At 42.2% G+C, this 16313-nt stretch overlaps 1 protein-coding gene across 2 annotated transcripts in view; it reads left to right on the top strand.

The window, feature by feature from the left end:
- The window catches only part of CELF5 (CUGBP Elav-like family member 5), a 216448-nt gene that overhangs the window by 172538 nt on the left and 27597 nt on the right, over window positions 1–16313 (top strand). Inside the window, exons 4-9 of one of the 2 annotated variants that reach the window (XM_077475580.1) lie at window positions 1833–1961; window positions 2401–2480; window positions 4730–4876; window positions 13999–14143; window positions 14685–14831; window positions 14927–14992. In XM_077475580.1, the coding sequence (XP_077331706.1) occupies window positions 1833–1961; window positions 2401–2480; window positions 4730–4876; window positions 13999–14143; window positions 14685–14831; window positions 14927–14992 (714 nt within the window). The remainder of the gene's footprint in view (window positions 1–1832; window positions 1962–2400; window positions 2481–4729; window positions 4877–13998; window positions 14144–14684; window positions 14832–14926; window positions 14993–16313) is intronic. The other variant, XM_077475581.1, reaches the window with a different exon arrangement.

Genomic DNA, 16313 nt, shown 5'->3' with positions numbered 1-16313 from the left:
GATCATGAGTATACATGTGTATGTGAATGTCTGGATTCTCTATTACATTTTGCAACATGCATTGTTCAAGAGAGATGCATTTACTGCTAGATTGCACAGGGTAAATTCTTCTTATTATTGCACGGATACTTATCATCATCATTATATAGTCAGGCGTCCCAACATCCCCCTGCTTAGCCAAGCCTCCCTGACCTGATTTTGCCACCACTGTCTGCAGCAGCTGAGCACTCCTTAAACCCTTGCAATATTCATCATTACCATCCTGGCACTCCGCGTGGCGGCACAGCCTATTGTCATGGCAACCAGATGATGCTTTCAGCTTCAGACACACATCTTCGTGGTTGCTGGACGGCATGTGAAATTGCCAGTCAGGGGGTGGAGAAAGAAAAAGAGAGGCTCTTGGGGATGAGAGGGGGGCCTGGTGTGTGTCTGTGTGGAGGGGGTTTGTGGAGAGAGAGAGAGTGCAACAGAGCATGCAAGATGGGAGGTAGAGGGAGTAGGATGCTCTGTGGAGCATGTGTGTGGGGGAGAAAGGGGGGTCTGTATCAGCTGTGTGTAGTATGTCAATACAATATTGTGGAATGTTTAGTGGGTCGCTGACATTTGTCTGCCACTCTGCATGAATTACACATGAGTGCGTGCTATTGTGTTAAGTCCACAGGCATGTGGTAGATGTAATAATGCCATTCTAATTGCATGAAAATGTATACATTTTAATCACCCTGAGGAATATGTACACGCTGTTATATGTAGAGAGATTATCATATTGTTCAGTCAATACATTTGTCATTTTTTGGTCATATGAATGTCATTCAACACAGTATTACAATCTGCAGTGGTTGTGAAGTTGCTGTATGTGCATGAGTAAACCCTGCATGTGTAGTGTGTAGTATATTGTGTCATTTACTGTTCATTTTCAGTGTACTGCATATAAGTCAATAGTGTAATAAATGGCATTTTATATTGGCATAAAAATAGATTGTCATGATGTGAATTAAGGTGTTTGAATTGGGCAAATACTATGTATCAAAGTGTTCTTACTAAAAACTGGGATTGCTATTCTTTATCCACCAAATAGTATCAGGTTTACCTTAAAAGTTTGAATCTGATTGATGGCTATTGGGGAATAACTCAATTTCTAGGTCAGACCATGTTGATACATAAGGCCCACTGTTAATGGGCCTCCAGGCAACAAATTTTCACATATACAGGTCGGTTATCATCTTGTGCCATTGTAACAGAATCTGCAAATAATTTCCCATGTAGTGGTTAGAAAAGACAAGCTTGGGCAACTGACATAAATTTGTGTAGTGACAAGCCAAAATGTACAAGTCCAGTTGTGCAATGACTGCATTTTCCAATGAATGTCTTGGTACCCTTGTTCCTAATGTATCATTAGTGATCCTGGAATTCATCTTCAGTGGTGAACATCTGGATTGTACTGGGGGTTGACAGATGGGTGGTCATCACACATCTGTATCTACTATACCAGTGCAGAACACATCCATTGGTTGAAGGAGTCATTTTTTCAACATGTATCTCATGGTTATTGGAATCCTGTGTGTAAAGCAGGTTAATCTATCAAGGTAATCAACTTGTATATGTGCACCATTACTGTTTGCTAAATCAATGTGAGGTAAGAAAAGTACTGTTAGGTGGATTGAAATGTGCTGCCTGTCTTGAAAACCCCACTTGCTAGGCCCCTTGTAGTATATAACACCAATATATTTTTATATCGCCTTCACCAATGGCATTTTCATTATTGTCAGATACATCTGTAAACCCCAGTATAGAATGTGGCAGCTGGCACTAACTTTAATATTGGGCCGTAGGTGACCGCAAACTGTTTGTGGGGATGCTGAGCAAACAACAATCAGAAGAAGAGGTGACCAGCATGTTTCAAGCATTTGGATCTATTGAGGAATGTTCTGTTCTACGGGGGCCTGATGGAAGCAGCAAAGGTAAGTTCAGAAAGTGGGCTGTTCTTTTAGCTGATCTCAGAAAAAAAAGGCTTGGGTTACACAACCTTTTAAAGACCCATGGCTTGTAGGCCTTTGCTTGAATGTCCATTCCTTTGTGCCATGCAAGGTATTTCTGATGCAGTGTTTTCCTTGATATCCCCACCACTATGGAAGAGCACTGCTTTCTGTCTAAATTACTGCTTCTGTACACATTAAACAGTCACTGCACCCTTCATAGCAGGTGGGAAATTGAGGAGGCAGCTTTAAGTTAAGGTTTGAGGGAAGGATGTAGGGACACAGGGCGTAGCTCCGATTACAGTGTTATGCCAGTATGTATGTATGTGGAAAGTAGTTAGTCATATTTTATTCATTAAACTATGATAATATTAACTTTTGAACAGTGAATTCTTAGCAGACTCTGTACTGTTTTGTTTTTTAGGCTGTGCTTTTGTAAAGTTTTCGTCTCACGCTGAAGCTCAGGCAGCGATACATGCCCTGCATGGAAGTCAGACAATGCCAGTAAGTTATGCATATCCAGGCCACACTAAGCAACAACCTGGTAATGTTTTAAAATTCTTTAAGGAAACTTAACTGGATTATGGTTACTTTAGCTTACCTGCATCCTCCATAATTTGATAAGATGTGAGATCCATGGATCAGATATCTATCTATTGACTAGCAAGTCCTGAGACGGCCCTCCTCACCTTTTCTGACGATACCAACAACACTTTCTCTTTCTCTTTCCTTATCCCCCTTTCTTTTTTTCTTTGCTCTACTTTGTCTTGCATGGGCTGATGCGTTTCCCCTCTCTTTTTCTTAGTTTTTTACTTTTATTTCTGCAATGGATACTTATTTAACCTTTTTAGAACTACACAAGGAGGCCAAGCCTCCACTATTTTTCCCAATATGATGGTTGTTGCCTCTTGTGCCTTTCACTTCACCTACAATCTCTACGATAGGAAGACGCATAGCTGGTGAAACATTGCTTCTATGATGTCAAAACTCTGTTGATTTGCCTTGCCTATAATTGTTTTTTAACTATGTTTCCAACTACATGTTTGAAAGCCATTGATCTTTGTAATTGAGAGATTTTGTTTGTATTTGAATTGTTATTTATGGAACTACTGATCTTTTAACAAAAAAATTAAAATAAAATCTAAAAATCTTTAAGAAAGAACGATATCTTGCTTAAACAACGTAGTTAAAGCGGTGTTTCACCCAAAAAAAAAAAAGAAAATTAAAAGCCAGCAGCTGCACATACTACAGCTGCTGGCTTTTAACAATAGGACACTTACCTGTCCTGGAGTACAGCGATGTTGGCACTGCAGCTGATGTTTCCATCGGCTGCCGGGTGCTGCTGCCACCATTGCGTGTAAGGGTAGCTGGCAGTGTAGCCTTACAGCTTCACGTTGGAACCCCTACTGCGCATGCGTGAGGCCCGCTCCTCTCTCCTACCGGCCCGGCGACAGGGAGAAGAGGAGGGAGGAGGAGGGAACCCCCGAAAGGTGGCAATTGTGGTAGGAGAGGGAGAGGAGACAAATGAGCAGAAGTTCCACTTTTGGGTGGAACTCCGCTTTAAGCTATTGTACAATTACATATAGCAGTCTATAAAAATCGCAAGATAGAAAGATATATTACCAAATTTACCAAAATTTTATTCAAACTCTTGGGTCCTTTTCTAACAAGCACTAGGTAATTGAAAAGTGATTGGCTGTTTCTTACGGGCCACACAGAAACCTCTCCTCAGTCAACTGAAAAAAAACCACACTGAAAAAAATATGTATGATATCACTGCTGGCCTTCTTCTGAAATTGCTAGCTAGCCGGCTGCATGTAACTTAGCTTATGAGTGACTGACCTACAAACTCAGAACTCCTGATCTGCATACTTGTTTCAGATTGGTGACTTAAAATATGTAATTCATTTGGTCAGTCAGCATGACAGCAAAATATCTAGCATTGTTGGAAGGAGAAGCCAGCAGTGGCTGCCTTCACCTTACTTCCCATGCAGGTTTCCCTTAAAGCCGAACTCCAGGATTTACCTTTATTGTCACCTTATATTAGTCTGACATCCCACAGTATAATTATCCATACCCTATGCCTGGAGGGCCACTGGGGGTGCTGAAAACTACTGTACTAGCCCATATTAGATACAGTGATAACCACGTTATTCTGGATCCTGCTCAATCAGCTTCCCCTCTGCGCAGTAAACACGGGGGGCCCCTATGGCACCACTGCCATTAAAATAATATGTTGTATTTTTCCAGTGAATCCAAGCATTTTCTAATTTGATAAAGTAGAAAGGATCTCGATCTCATAATATTCACCTCAATCAATCAGAGAACGCATTGAATTCATTGAAGAAAGAACAAGGTGTTCTATAAATTGCAGCAGTGCCAAGCAAGTGACCCTTTATGTTTAGTGTGCAGAGGGGAAAGCCGCTTGAGCAGGACCCAGAAAAATCACAGCTACATTTATCCATAAATACATAAATAAAGTAGTATGTAGTGCAGTGTTTTTTAGCATCTCAAGAATTCCTCCAGATATAAGATAAAGCTAGTTACATCATGCTAAGTTGGAGGAAGGTTGGCAATAAAGACAATTCCTGGAGTTCCACTCTAAAGTAAACTAATTTATTATACTTGTTTTATATTACCTTTTTATTCTACATAAACATAGTTGTTTATTACCAGTTCATAACTACATGTTTGTAATGTGTCCATTCTTTGCTCTAATAACAGTCATACTCTTTTTTACCCTATGCTACCAGGGTGCCTCATCCAGCCTTGTGGTTAAATTTGCGGATACAGATAAGGAGAGAACATTGCGCCGGATGCAACAAATGGTTGGTCAGCTGGGAATCTTTACCCCATCATTAGCACTCCCTATAAGTCCATACAGTGCATATGCACAAGCGGTAAGTGTTCCTACTTGCTTTGTGAGAAAACACAGGTAGTATGGGTAGTAAACTAACATGAACTAGTGATTGCTGCTGCTGCTACTAACATGTGCAGTGGGTTTTAAACAAAAATTCCCTTGATGGATCACAGGCATGCAACATTTTATGTGAAAAATTATATAACTGCATTAGGCCGGTGTTACAAGTGTGAATCATTTTCTGTATTCTCAGTATGATGTGTAAGCACACGTACATGTAGAGCTGAACTAAATCTGTGTAGGCTGCATTTTTACAGCCTATATGAACATTAAACAATTATGTGTCCTCAGGGCAAATACAGTATCTCACAAAAGTGAGTGCACCCCTCACATTTTTGTAAATACTTTATTATATCTTTTCATGTGACAACACTGAAGAAATTACTCTTTGCTATGATGTAAAGTAGTGAGTGTACAGCTTGTCTAACAGTGTAAATTTGTTGCCCCCACAAAATAACTCAACACAGCCATTACTGTCTAAACCACTGGCAACAAAAAGTGAGTACACCCCTAAGTGAAAATGTCCAAATTGGGCCCAACGTGTCAATATTTTTTGTGACCATAATTATTTTCCAGCACTGCCTTAAACCTCTTGGGCATGGAGTTCACCAGAGCTTTACAGGTTGCCACTAGAGTCCTATTTTACTCCTCCATGATGGCATCACGGAGCTGATGGATGTTAGAGACCTTGCGCTCCTCCACCTTCTATTTGAGGATGCCCCACAGATGCTCAATAGGGTTTAGATCTGGAGACATGCTTGGCCAGTCCATCACCTTTACCCTCAGTATTTTTAGCAAGGCATTGGTCGTCTTGGAGGTGTGTTTGGGGTCGTTATCATGTTGGAATACTGCCCTGCGGCCCAGTCTCCAAAGGGAGGGGATCATGCTCGGCTTTGGTATGTCACAGTACATGTTGGCATTCATGGTTCCCTCAATGCACTGTAGCTCCCCAGTGCCAGCAGCCCCAGACCATAACACTCCCACCACCATGCTTGACTGTAGGCAAGACACACTTGTATTTGTATGCCTCACCTTGTTGCCACCTCACATGCTTCACACCATCTGAACCAAATAAGTTTATCTTGGTCTCATCAGACCACGGGACTCGGTTCCAGTAATCCATTTCTTTAGTCTGCTTGTCTTCAGAAAACTGTTTGCAGGCTTTCTTGTGTATCATCTTTAGAAGAGGCTTCCTTCTGGAACGACAGCCATGCAGACCAATTTGTTGCAGTGTGCAGTGTATGGTCTGAGCACTGGCAAGCTGACTCCCCCACCCCTTCAACCGTTGCAGCAATTCTGGCAGCACTCATACATCTATTTCCCAAAGACAAGCTCTGGATATGACGCTGAGCACGTGCACTCAACTTCTTTGGTCGACCATGGCGAGGCCTGTTCTGAGTGGAACCTGTCCTGTTAAACCGCTGTATGGTCTTGGCCACCATGCTGCAGCTCAGTTTCAGGGTCTGGGTAATCTTCTTATAGCCTAGGCCATCTTTATGTAGAGGAACTCTCTTTTTTTTCAGATCCTCAGAGAGTTCTTTGCCATGAGGTTCCATGTTCAACTTCCAGTGACCAGTATGAGAGAGTGATAGAGCTAACACCAATAATAACACACCTGCTCCCCATTCTCACCTGAGACCTTGTAACACTAATGAGTCACATGACACCGGGGAGGGAAAATGGCTAATTGGTCCCAATTTGGACATTTTCACTTAGGAATGTACTCACTTTTGTTGTCAGCGGTTTAGACAATAATGGCTGTGTGTTGAGTTATTTTGAGGGGACAACAACTTTACACTGTTATACAAGCTGTACACTCACTACTTTACAGTGTAGCAAAGTGTAATTTCTTCAGTGCTGTCACAGGAAAAGATAGAATAAAATATTTAGAAAAATGTAAGGGGTGCACTCACTTTTGTGAGATACTGTATACGCATGGCAACAAATAAACAAAAATGCTATATTGCAAAATAAATAAGAGTCATTAGCCAAAACATGAACATACAGTGTAGTAATTAAACAACTTGAAGCTTATCATCCTTATAAATGTTTAACATAGGCTAAAGACAGTATTAACTTCTCATAGATGGAGCGCTAAGTAGTCCTCTGTAGATCAGTAAAAAGAACCTGGGATTGAATAAATACTGTATATACTAATCAAAGTGAGAGTATAGAGATTTGTAGAGGCATGCACATTGCTAATGGTCCATTTGATACAAAGGAGATGCAGTCACAATGCATATTAGAATACTGTGAGATGAACTTTAGGGTTATACCCCTGAAAATCAATCAGCAATAGAAGAGGAAGTAGGTTGTACATAAAGACATATGGGCTTTTGTTTAAAAAAAAGAGCGTGAGTACTGGGCACTGCCATGGGAGACATATGCCAATATAAAAAAAAAATAAGAAAAAGAAAAAAAATCTGTTCTAAAGGCCACTATTAAAAAATACACAAATCCTTTAAATAACATGCTTTTGGAATACCTTAAACCAAACTTTGAGAAGTGGAGATCCACCTGAACAACATGAAAGAGATCAAAGATCACTGGGACACAGCATCCTTTTTTTGTAACTTAACTAGCAAGGCCTAACTAAATAGTATGGAAAACATAGAAAAATATCATTTATAAAAATGTCACTGCAAAAATATAACCCCCCTACCTTATAAGTGGACAGTGTCAGTCATTAGGACAATGGATGGTGCCGTAGGGCAGTGGGAGGTGTTAGTAGTTTTTCATATTTTTTTTTACATTTCTTTAACAGTTTTTTGAAGCCCTGTTGGGGGGTGAAATATCGGGAGTCTGATTTCTCACTTTTGAGACAGAGAAAGGAGATTGAGGACACACTCAATCTCTATTTCTGCACAGAGTGAATGGACAGGAAGAGCTCTGCACTGTCTCCCTGTTCATTCACAAGCTGTTATTCATGAACACAGTAATTGGTACCAGTCATTCACTGTGTTCATTTAGAAAAGCATGGATCTGGTAAATGACATATTTACTGGCCCCCTTCTCCACCCTGAAGTTTTCTTGCAGCAGTCAGCAGGAGAGATGGGGAAGCCGGGGTGCTGTGGTGAGGGGAGGGGGTCGGAAGGAGAAAGAAGGGGAACCTGGGCGGCAGAGGCGGCATTTACAGGAACTAGTCACCTGTAATCTCCTCCTGCGGCAGCTAAATGGATTCCAGAGGGTGAAAAGAAAAAGCCAGCTTTCAGCTGCCACAGAAGGAAAATACGGTAATTAAATTCCAGTAAAGTATTCCACCCCTCTTGTCCAGGTTTCAGGGGTCAGCAAGAATCACCTGCCCGCAGTCAAGGGGTAGATCACAATCTAAGGGTTGCCGACCCCTGCCCTAAACCTTCATATGAAATAGCAGATCAGTATGATGTACTTCTTTAAAAAGGAGCCACCTTGCAAGAAAACTTTTTTCCGATGTGGAGGGAATAAGGGCCTCCCCCAACATCCTGTCTCCCAAAAAATATGTGGTGGTTTGAGGGGGGCAGACATAGAATCTAGAGGCCCCCTTTATAATGAGGAGGACCCCAGATTTCCACCCCCTAGGTGAGTGAATACAGGGTAGATAGTAGTCTTTGTTACTCATTCACCAAAAAAGTGAAGAAATTAATTAAAACACCAACACCATTAAAAAGTCCTTTATTAATGAAAAAAATATGTCCCCCCGATATAATGCCAAAATCAATCACATCATCCAGCAATGTAGATCCACGCCAATCATGAAGACCCACCCAATGAGGTTGACCCACCAACCAAATTAACCACTGCCCGATGAGCAGGGCTTTTTTTCCTGCCAGAACACTCCCTGTTTTCTTTAATGTGTAGCCTGCTGCCTGTAACAAAGCAGCGAGGCCATGGAGGGATCAAACGGCTGAAGCCTGAGAGAGCAGAAGGTGGAGTGATCTGCACTCTGCTCCACCTCTCAATGCAGACCACCTGGAAGCTCATTTTGGCAACAGTCAACTCGCTGTGTGAGAGTGAGGTGTGGTGCGGCCGTGCGGATGATCATTGGATCATGTGGGTAGGTAGCCTGTCCTCCTCCTCAGCCTCCTGTTAAGTGTTGTGTCCTTTTTTGCTAGACTGGGCTGTCTGTTTGCTGGATGGGGATGTCTCTTTGCTGGATATGGGCCTGTCTCTTTGCTGGATATGGGCTATCTCTTTGTAGGATATGAGGCCTGTCTCTTTGCTGGATATGAGGCCTGTCTCTTTGCTGGATATGAGGCCTGTCTCTTTGCTGGATATGGGGATGTCTCTTTGCTGGTGTAGCATTGCCCCTGTGGGGGCTGCTTAGAGTTGCCTGTTCATCTGCGCCTCCATGACCCTGCAAACCTTCCACCCCACCTAACACTTGGGTTTCAGACATTTTGGTTACACAAGTAAATGACGCACCAACATACTGTGACCCTCTGATTTTACTAGTTCAGAAAGAGAGTTAAATGACAGGATTTATATCAACTGAGTCCTCGTTGAACGGCCAAGACTCAGGTGAGAAGATCCTTGAAAGAATTAAATTACAGCAGGAAATCTCAGTTACATATACCTTCCAACTTTTTGAGATGGGGATGAGGTACAACTATTAGAAAACGTATGTAGGCATAGGACATACCCCTGCTACACCCCCCTTAAAGGAGAATTATACAAAAAAAAATATTAGTTGATCCCACAAGTGCTTTTTTCTACCACTACCATTCCTTTATACTGGATGTTGACATTTAGCAGCAATTTAGCAATTGGATGAAAGGTTTAGCACTGGGAAATACTTTTTGAATGTTAAAAATGTGCCTTTTATATACAACTATATAGATCAGACCAAAATGAGGAGGAATGAGGGACAGAGGGACATTGCTCCAAATCAGGGACAGTCGCTCGAAATCAGGGACAGTTGGGAGCTGTGAGTTACTGAATAACAGGTTACATAAACAGACAGCAATCAAATGCAGAACTGGTACTGAAATGGACTAGTAATTATTGTAATTTTATGATACCATTAATAGGGGATCCCAGGCTGGCGTAATTAACCTTAAGTCCTAATGAGAGACCAGTTTTCATAAGTATAAGGATGTGGGTCCTTTTAAATAGCAGCAACAGCAATGTTCAAAGTGCAAGGCAGTTAGAACTCAAGCAAAGTGTATCCTGAATATGGCAGATGGAGTGTAGGCAGATAAGAACCACTCAATCTGACTAGCAATAATCTTTAATGTAATTCCAATGGGGTAAGATGTCTGTACACAGTGTTCGTATGCAAGGTAGTAAGTAATTTCAGGCGTAAGATGTCTGTGTACAGTGTTCATATGTAATGTAGTAGGGCAAGGTGTGTATTTACTGGGCAATAGCCCTCTCACCAACTGAAGAACAACAGAGGATCCTCCTGAAGAGTGATTGCGGAGTAGCCGTCCCCTGGATGAACGATCAGTGATAACTGACTGGCTGCAGGAACTGTAGGTCGGCTAGTCCGGCTGATACAGAGACTCTGCGGTGATGTCCCTTGAGTAAGAACAGCGTTGGATCTGCCTGGGCCATGCTGAAGTTGCCACTTCCACCAGGGGGTAGGCCACAGTCCTCTCACAGCAGCAGCAGGGATGTGTGCACCGCATGGCACCTGGGAAGAAGAGAGCGCAGGCTGCTGGCCCTTTTTATAGTCCCTCCCAGAATCCCTTCCTGGATAGCCGGTGGCCTGATGGGAAATGTGGTCCAGGAATAGTTATATAGTTCCAGAATGTCCGTTCAGGATACTACAAATCCTACAATGCTCTTCACTTGGCACAGGGGAGTTATGTCAGTTACCCACGCCCAACATTACAGGGATAGAGTAACTGTGTAAAGATGCAAAGGTAAGTCTGCAATGCAGATACTTGTAGTCCACTGTCGGCTACATTGGGTATGGGGATTTCTTTTGCTCATATGGGAATGTCTCTTTGCTGGATATGGGCCTGTCTCTTTGCTGGATATAAAGGATGTCTCTTGCTGGATTTGGGTCTGTCTATTTGCTGGATAGGGGCCTATCTCTTTGTTGGATATGGGCATGTCTCTTGCTGGATATGGGGATATCTCTTACTGTATATGGAGATGTCTCTTGCTCGATATGGGGATATCTCTTGCTGTATATGGGGATGTCTCTTTCTGGATATGGGCCTGTTTCTTTGCTGGATGGGGATGTCTCTTTGCTGGATATGGGCCTTTCTCTTTGCTGGATATGGGCCTGTCTCTTTGCTGGATATGGGGATGTCTCTTTGATGGAAATGGGGATGTATCTTGCTGGATATGGGCCTATCTCTTTGCTGGATATGGGCCTGTCGCTTGCTGGTTATGGGCCTGTCGCTTGCTGGTTATGGGCCTGTCTCTTGCTGGATATGGGGATGTCTCTTTTCTGGATATGGGGATGTCTCTTTTCTGGATATGGGGATGTCTCTTTTCTGGATATGGGGATGTCACTTTTCTGGAATTGGGTCTGTCTCTTTGCAGAATATGGGGCTATCTCTTTGCAGGATATGGGCCTGTCTCTGTGCAGGATATGGGCCTGTTTAAATCATCTGGAAGTGTCTCTGAGTTTTGTGCATTTTACTACATTGCTTTTTATTAACAATTTCCAAGCAAATTACTTGTATAGCCCTCTAAATTATACTTGGGTACCTGTTCTCTAAAGGGGTCAGTTCTAGGAGTTGTGTGGGGGTGGAAACAGGCGTGGCCTAGGGGAGGGGGGTGAGTTCCCTGAGAAAAAAAACCCTGTGGATGATGTTCATCTACCACTACCCCTGTTGCAAATGACAGATACCCAGAGTAATCGCTGTATGCAAAGAAACCGACTAAAGAAGCTAGGTGTCATCACTGACAAAATATGGTCATGACATCGCCTGACATTACCAGTCTGTTTATAAACACAGTGGTAATACTAGTGTCGCAATACGACAGACTTTTGGCTGATAATTGTTTAAAAACAGCAATTAGCAGCCCAGGTTGGCGAACTGGCCAGATATGGCAAGTTTGTTCACCGAGCTGGATACGGGTGAAACTCATGTTCAACTCAAACCTGGAGCTCAACTCTAATTATTAGAAATTCACTTTGTGACAACCGTACTGCTCTACCAAAAGAGAAGCTGCATGACTTCTACAGCTTTAGTAAGGTATGCATATTATTAACAAGTTTATTGCCTGGTCTGTAGATAAATTTAGGTTTGAAAGCATAGGAATTTAGCATTTCGATATTTGACTTTATGTAGCGCAGAATCCTGGGGGTTAGAAAAGCTATACATAACTGGCAACCGAACATGAGCTATGAGATTGAGTCATAATTTGTATTCCAAAGTGCAAGTGAAAAAGAAGGACTTACAGATGGAAGATGTACAGCTTTGACCTGGAGATAGGGAGCTGGAAATTAGAAGTGATAAATCTTGCACTGTTGAACGATGGGGCTTGTGATAACGTGAAATGGAATATGGATTGGTGATTGATGGAGCACAACTGGAAAAAATGAAGCAGAAAATGCAGATATATATACAGCTTGGGGAGGTAAAGATAGACAGCTAGCAAAGGGAAGAGACTGAGCTGGGATTGGAAGGAAATGCAGCTGAGAGCTGGAGAGACACATAGTACGTCACAGCTAGAAGAGAGAAATTCTCGGTACTGCTTCCCTGGGGCAGATAACGAACAACTAATAGTGAATGAGTTCATTTTGGCTGAGAATTGTTGGGAAAGATTGCCCCCTTGTGTTGAGACAAGTGTATAACAGATCAGCCTTTTCTGCCATTGACTTGATACTTTTGTCCCACCATTTTCCTTATTATGTGCATTTGGTTAAGAACAAAACTAACAAACAGCGGCCATAAAAAAAATCACTATATGGATATATATATATATTAAAAAAAATGTATATAAGTACAGGCTCTTACTTGAATTAGATTTACCCCAATGATGCTATAATGAGTTTGATTGTATTTTACCAATGTGAAATAGCTTTGCATTGATTTTGTTAAAGGTGACAGGAGCATGGTTGTACAACTATACAAACATTTGCAGACACACAGGATACTTCCAGCAGCATTTATGTGTATCAGTAGTTTCTGCTCTGCTTTCCCTAATTGTTTGCTGTTAAAGAATTCTTCAGTGAGGCCAGTAGGGCTAACAAGTAGTAGCAGCATAGCAAAGGACTAGATGGACTTGTCTTTTTTCAACCAGACTATGTAACAATGTTTAAGGCTGGACTCACTCTTTTTCGAATTGGATGCGGGTTTTCCCGCATCCAATTCGCGTGTCAGGAGCCTGTGATCGGCTCTCAATGGACACACAGCTCTGGGGCGGCTGCAGAGCGATTTGCACAGGAGTCCTTTGTGTCTTCTGGTCCATTTCAGGTCCGAATTCAGCCCAAAATTCAGACCGAAATTGGACCTGAAACAGTGAACAGCACCGGACCCCTGCTGTAAGCCGCTCTGCACGGAGATGTGAACCCAGCCTAAAGGAGAAGATCACCAGAGGATTATCATTACACTGGATCTAAGCATAGCTCCTAAACACATGGGCTTTGGTTGATCTTAGGTTTGAAAAAAAACAATCACTAGTCTTAAAGGAAGCCTTGGTAATCATGAGATTTGAGTAATATCTTAATGCTCTCAAAGTGCCCATCTGCCCTTCTAACAGTGTTTAATACAGAACTTCATGGGGGTGTTCACTGTTGCTTAAACAAGCTTTAGGGGGTTTCAGAAATCATAAGCATCCTTTGAATCATGCTTACATTTTTTCTACAACTAGAGCCAGCACTGCCTTAAAGCTCTGTGTCGAGCCCTCGCACACTGGAGCTCAAAGTGGCTTGAGGGCTTCATGCTTACTGGTACGTCTACTATTTAGGCTAGTGTTTACAAGCTAACATTACAAAAAGCCAATTTTTTTAAGGGCCGTATTCTCCACAGAGGCGGCCCTCGTCATTCTCTGCCTAAAGAAAAATTAAGTTTAGAGTGGAGATTTTAGCAGATTACGAATTAATTATGGCTTGTACTGCTTATAACCACATAGTTAAAAAAAAAAATTGCAACTATGAGTTGATCATGCTTGTTCAGTGTGTATAACATCCAACCGATTCTCATTGCTTGCCTATTATAGCTGATGCAGCAGCAGACAACAGTTCTGTCAACATCACACGGTAGTTATCTGAGCCCTGGCGTGGCGTTTCCCCCATGCCATATTCAACAAATAGGAGCTGTCAACCTGAACGGGCTCCAAGCCACACCCATCACACCAGCATCAGGTAAGAAAAAGGTAAAAAGCACTGTAGTGCTATACACTATAAATTTACCACGATGGCATAAATGACTCATATTAATTGTGCCAAGAGATAAAATTAAAATCTTTACTGTGACTGTATATTGTTTTAGAATAGCAACATTTGTATAAAATGCTGCCCGTTTAATATATATCACCAGACTTGCCGCATCTATATAAAAAAATTAGATGGTTAACAGATATTTTTTTGTTATAATCCAAGTAGCGTCTTGACACTGAAAGCAATTGAGTTGCATAGCAACACTGGGAGGGGGAGATGTTTTGCAATAGTGTACAGAGTTCCTTTGTATAAAGAAGGGTTTCAGTTGCTTAGCAACACTGGAAGCAGCCTTATAATATCAGGAGTTGTGTTGCTTAGTAACATTGAGAAGAGTTAAGTTGCTTAGTGACATTGGGAGGAATACATTGGTTAATGACACTGACGTGTTGCTTAGCAACTGTGTACAGCTGTTATTAAAGCTACGCTATTAATTTATATTTTTTGCCCGTTTATATTTACTCCACAGGACTACATTCTCCGCCAGTCATTGGTACTGCTGCAGTACCTGGCCTGGTTGCTCCACTAACCAATGGATTTCCAGGGCTTGTACCATTTCCCAGCAGTCACCCAGCTTTGGACACAATTTACACCAATAGTATTGTGCCATACCCAGGTTAGTTTTACTTTTAGTTAAATCGCAGTAACCCTCACCACTGTATCGCCAACTCACCATGTTTTTCACATTTGCTTCTTGTCTTTCCTTTATAGCCCAAAGTCCAGCACTGACAGTGGAGAGCCTGCACCCTTCCTTCCCTGGGGTACAGCAGTATTCAGGTATCTTGCTGTATGCCAAACTGAGTTTATAGATTTCCTTCCCCAGGACAAATTATATGACAATTTCATTTTTAACCACTTCCCACGCCATAGAGTTGATTTACTAAAACTGGAGAGTGCAAAATCTGGAGTTAGAAGCTGATTGGCTAACATGCAAAGCTGCACCAGATTTTACACTCTCCAGTTTTACTAAAATAACCCCTATAAGTCATCTGTAGAATAAAACAAGTAGATAAAAAAAAATCTGCTCTTCATATTGTAATATGTTTTAATATGGCAGTAGAAGAATTCTGCTTTTAGTATTAAAGCGGGAGTCCACCGGGACTCCGCGTTTTTTTTTTTTTTTAAAAAGCCAGCAGCTACAAATACTGCAGCTGCTGACTTTTAAAATAGTGACACTTACCTGTCCAGCGCGCCCGCGATGTCGGCACCCGAAGCCGATCGCTAGGTCGTCTGTCGGGTCCTGCCGCCGCCATCTTGGGTATGGGAATCAGGAAATGGAGCCTTTTGGCTTCATTTCCTGGTTCCCTACTGCGCATGCGCGAGCCGCGCGGCGCAATCCGGACGGTCCCTGCTGCCTCTGGGAACTGTGTGTTTCCCAGCAGGCAGCGGGGCACTTGCGCAAAGGGACGGGCAGTTGCGGAAAGGGGCGTAATCTACGCCCCTTTCCGCAGACAGCTATCCCGGAAGTGGGTGCAGTTACCTGGATTATCCAGGTAACTGCACCCCCCTCCCCCCTGAAAGGTGCCAATTGTGGCGCCGGAGGGGGGGGGGGTTCCGATGAGCGGAGGTCCATTTTAGGGTGGACCTCCGCTTTAATTAAGGTCCACACATTGGTTCTGGCAAAGGTATTGACAACTGGGGTTTAACTTCCTCACAGTATTAGTTTTTGTAATTCTTATGACAATTATGGATCATTTTCTAAAGTATCTGTATCTATAGATGATCAGGTATAAAGTGTGTGTACCAGTTAATGGCCAATCATGGGATATCTGAAAGTGTATGTTAGGGCAAAATGAAAAAAAATGAAAAACACATATGATACATCTTTGCAATACATGCACATTCTCCATGTTTTATCACTTTAACAACCCTGCAGGTACAGAAAATCAGCTGCTGATTTGCCAGAACGTTTGCCGGAATTTTTGCTCGTAACATATATAATATTTGTGAACTAAATGGTGTCAGAGTTCTATTTTGCTGAACTACAAAACCTTGCCTTTATCCTATTCTGCACAATATTAAAGCTTAAAAAATGGGAGAGATAATCATGATAACATAGGAAGTGTACACAAGACACCATAGGGGTGTGAAGCCCATT

The sequence above is a fragment of the Lithobates pipiens genome, unplaced genomic scaffold (genome assembly GCF_037356315.1).
Source record: "Lithobates pipiens isolate NorthernLeopardFrog02 unplaced genomic scaffold, aLitPip1_a1.2 Scaffold_13, whole genome shotgun sequence".
Classification (NCBI taxonomy): domain Eukaryota; kingdom Metazoa; phylum Chordata; class Amphibia; order Anura; family Ranidae; genus Lithobates; species Lithobates pipiens.
The sequence above is the reverse complement of the archived record's forward strand: the minus strand, read 5'-3'. Positions and strand labels throughout refer to the sequence as shown.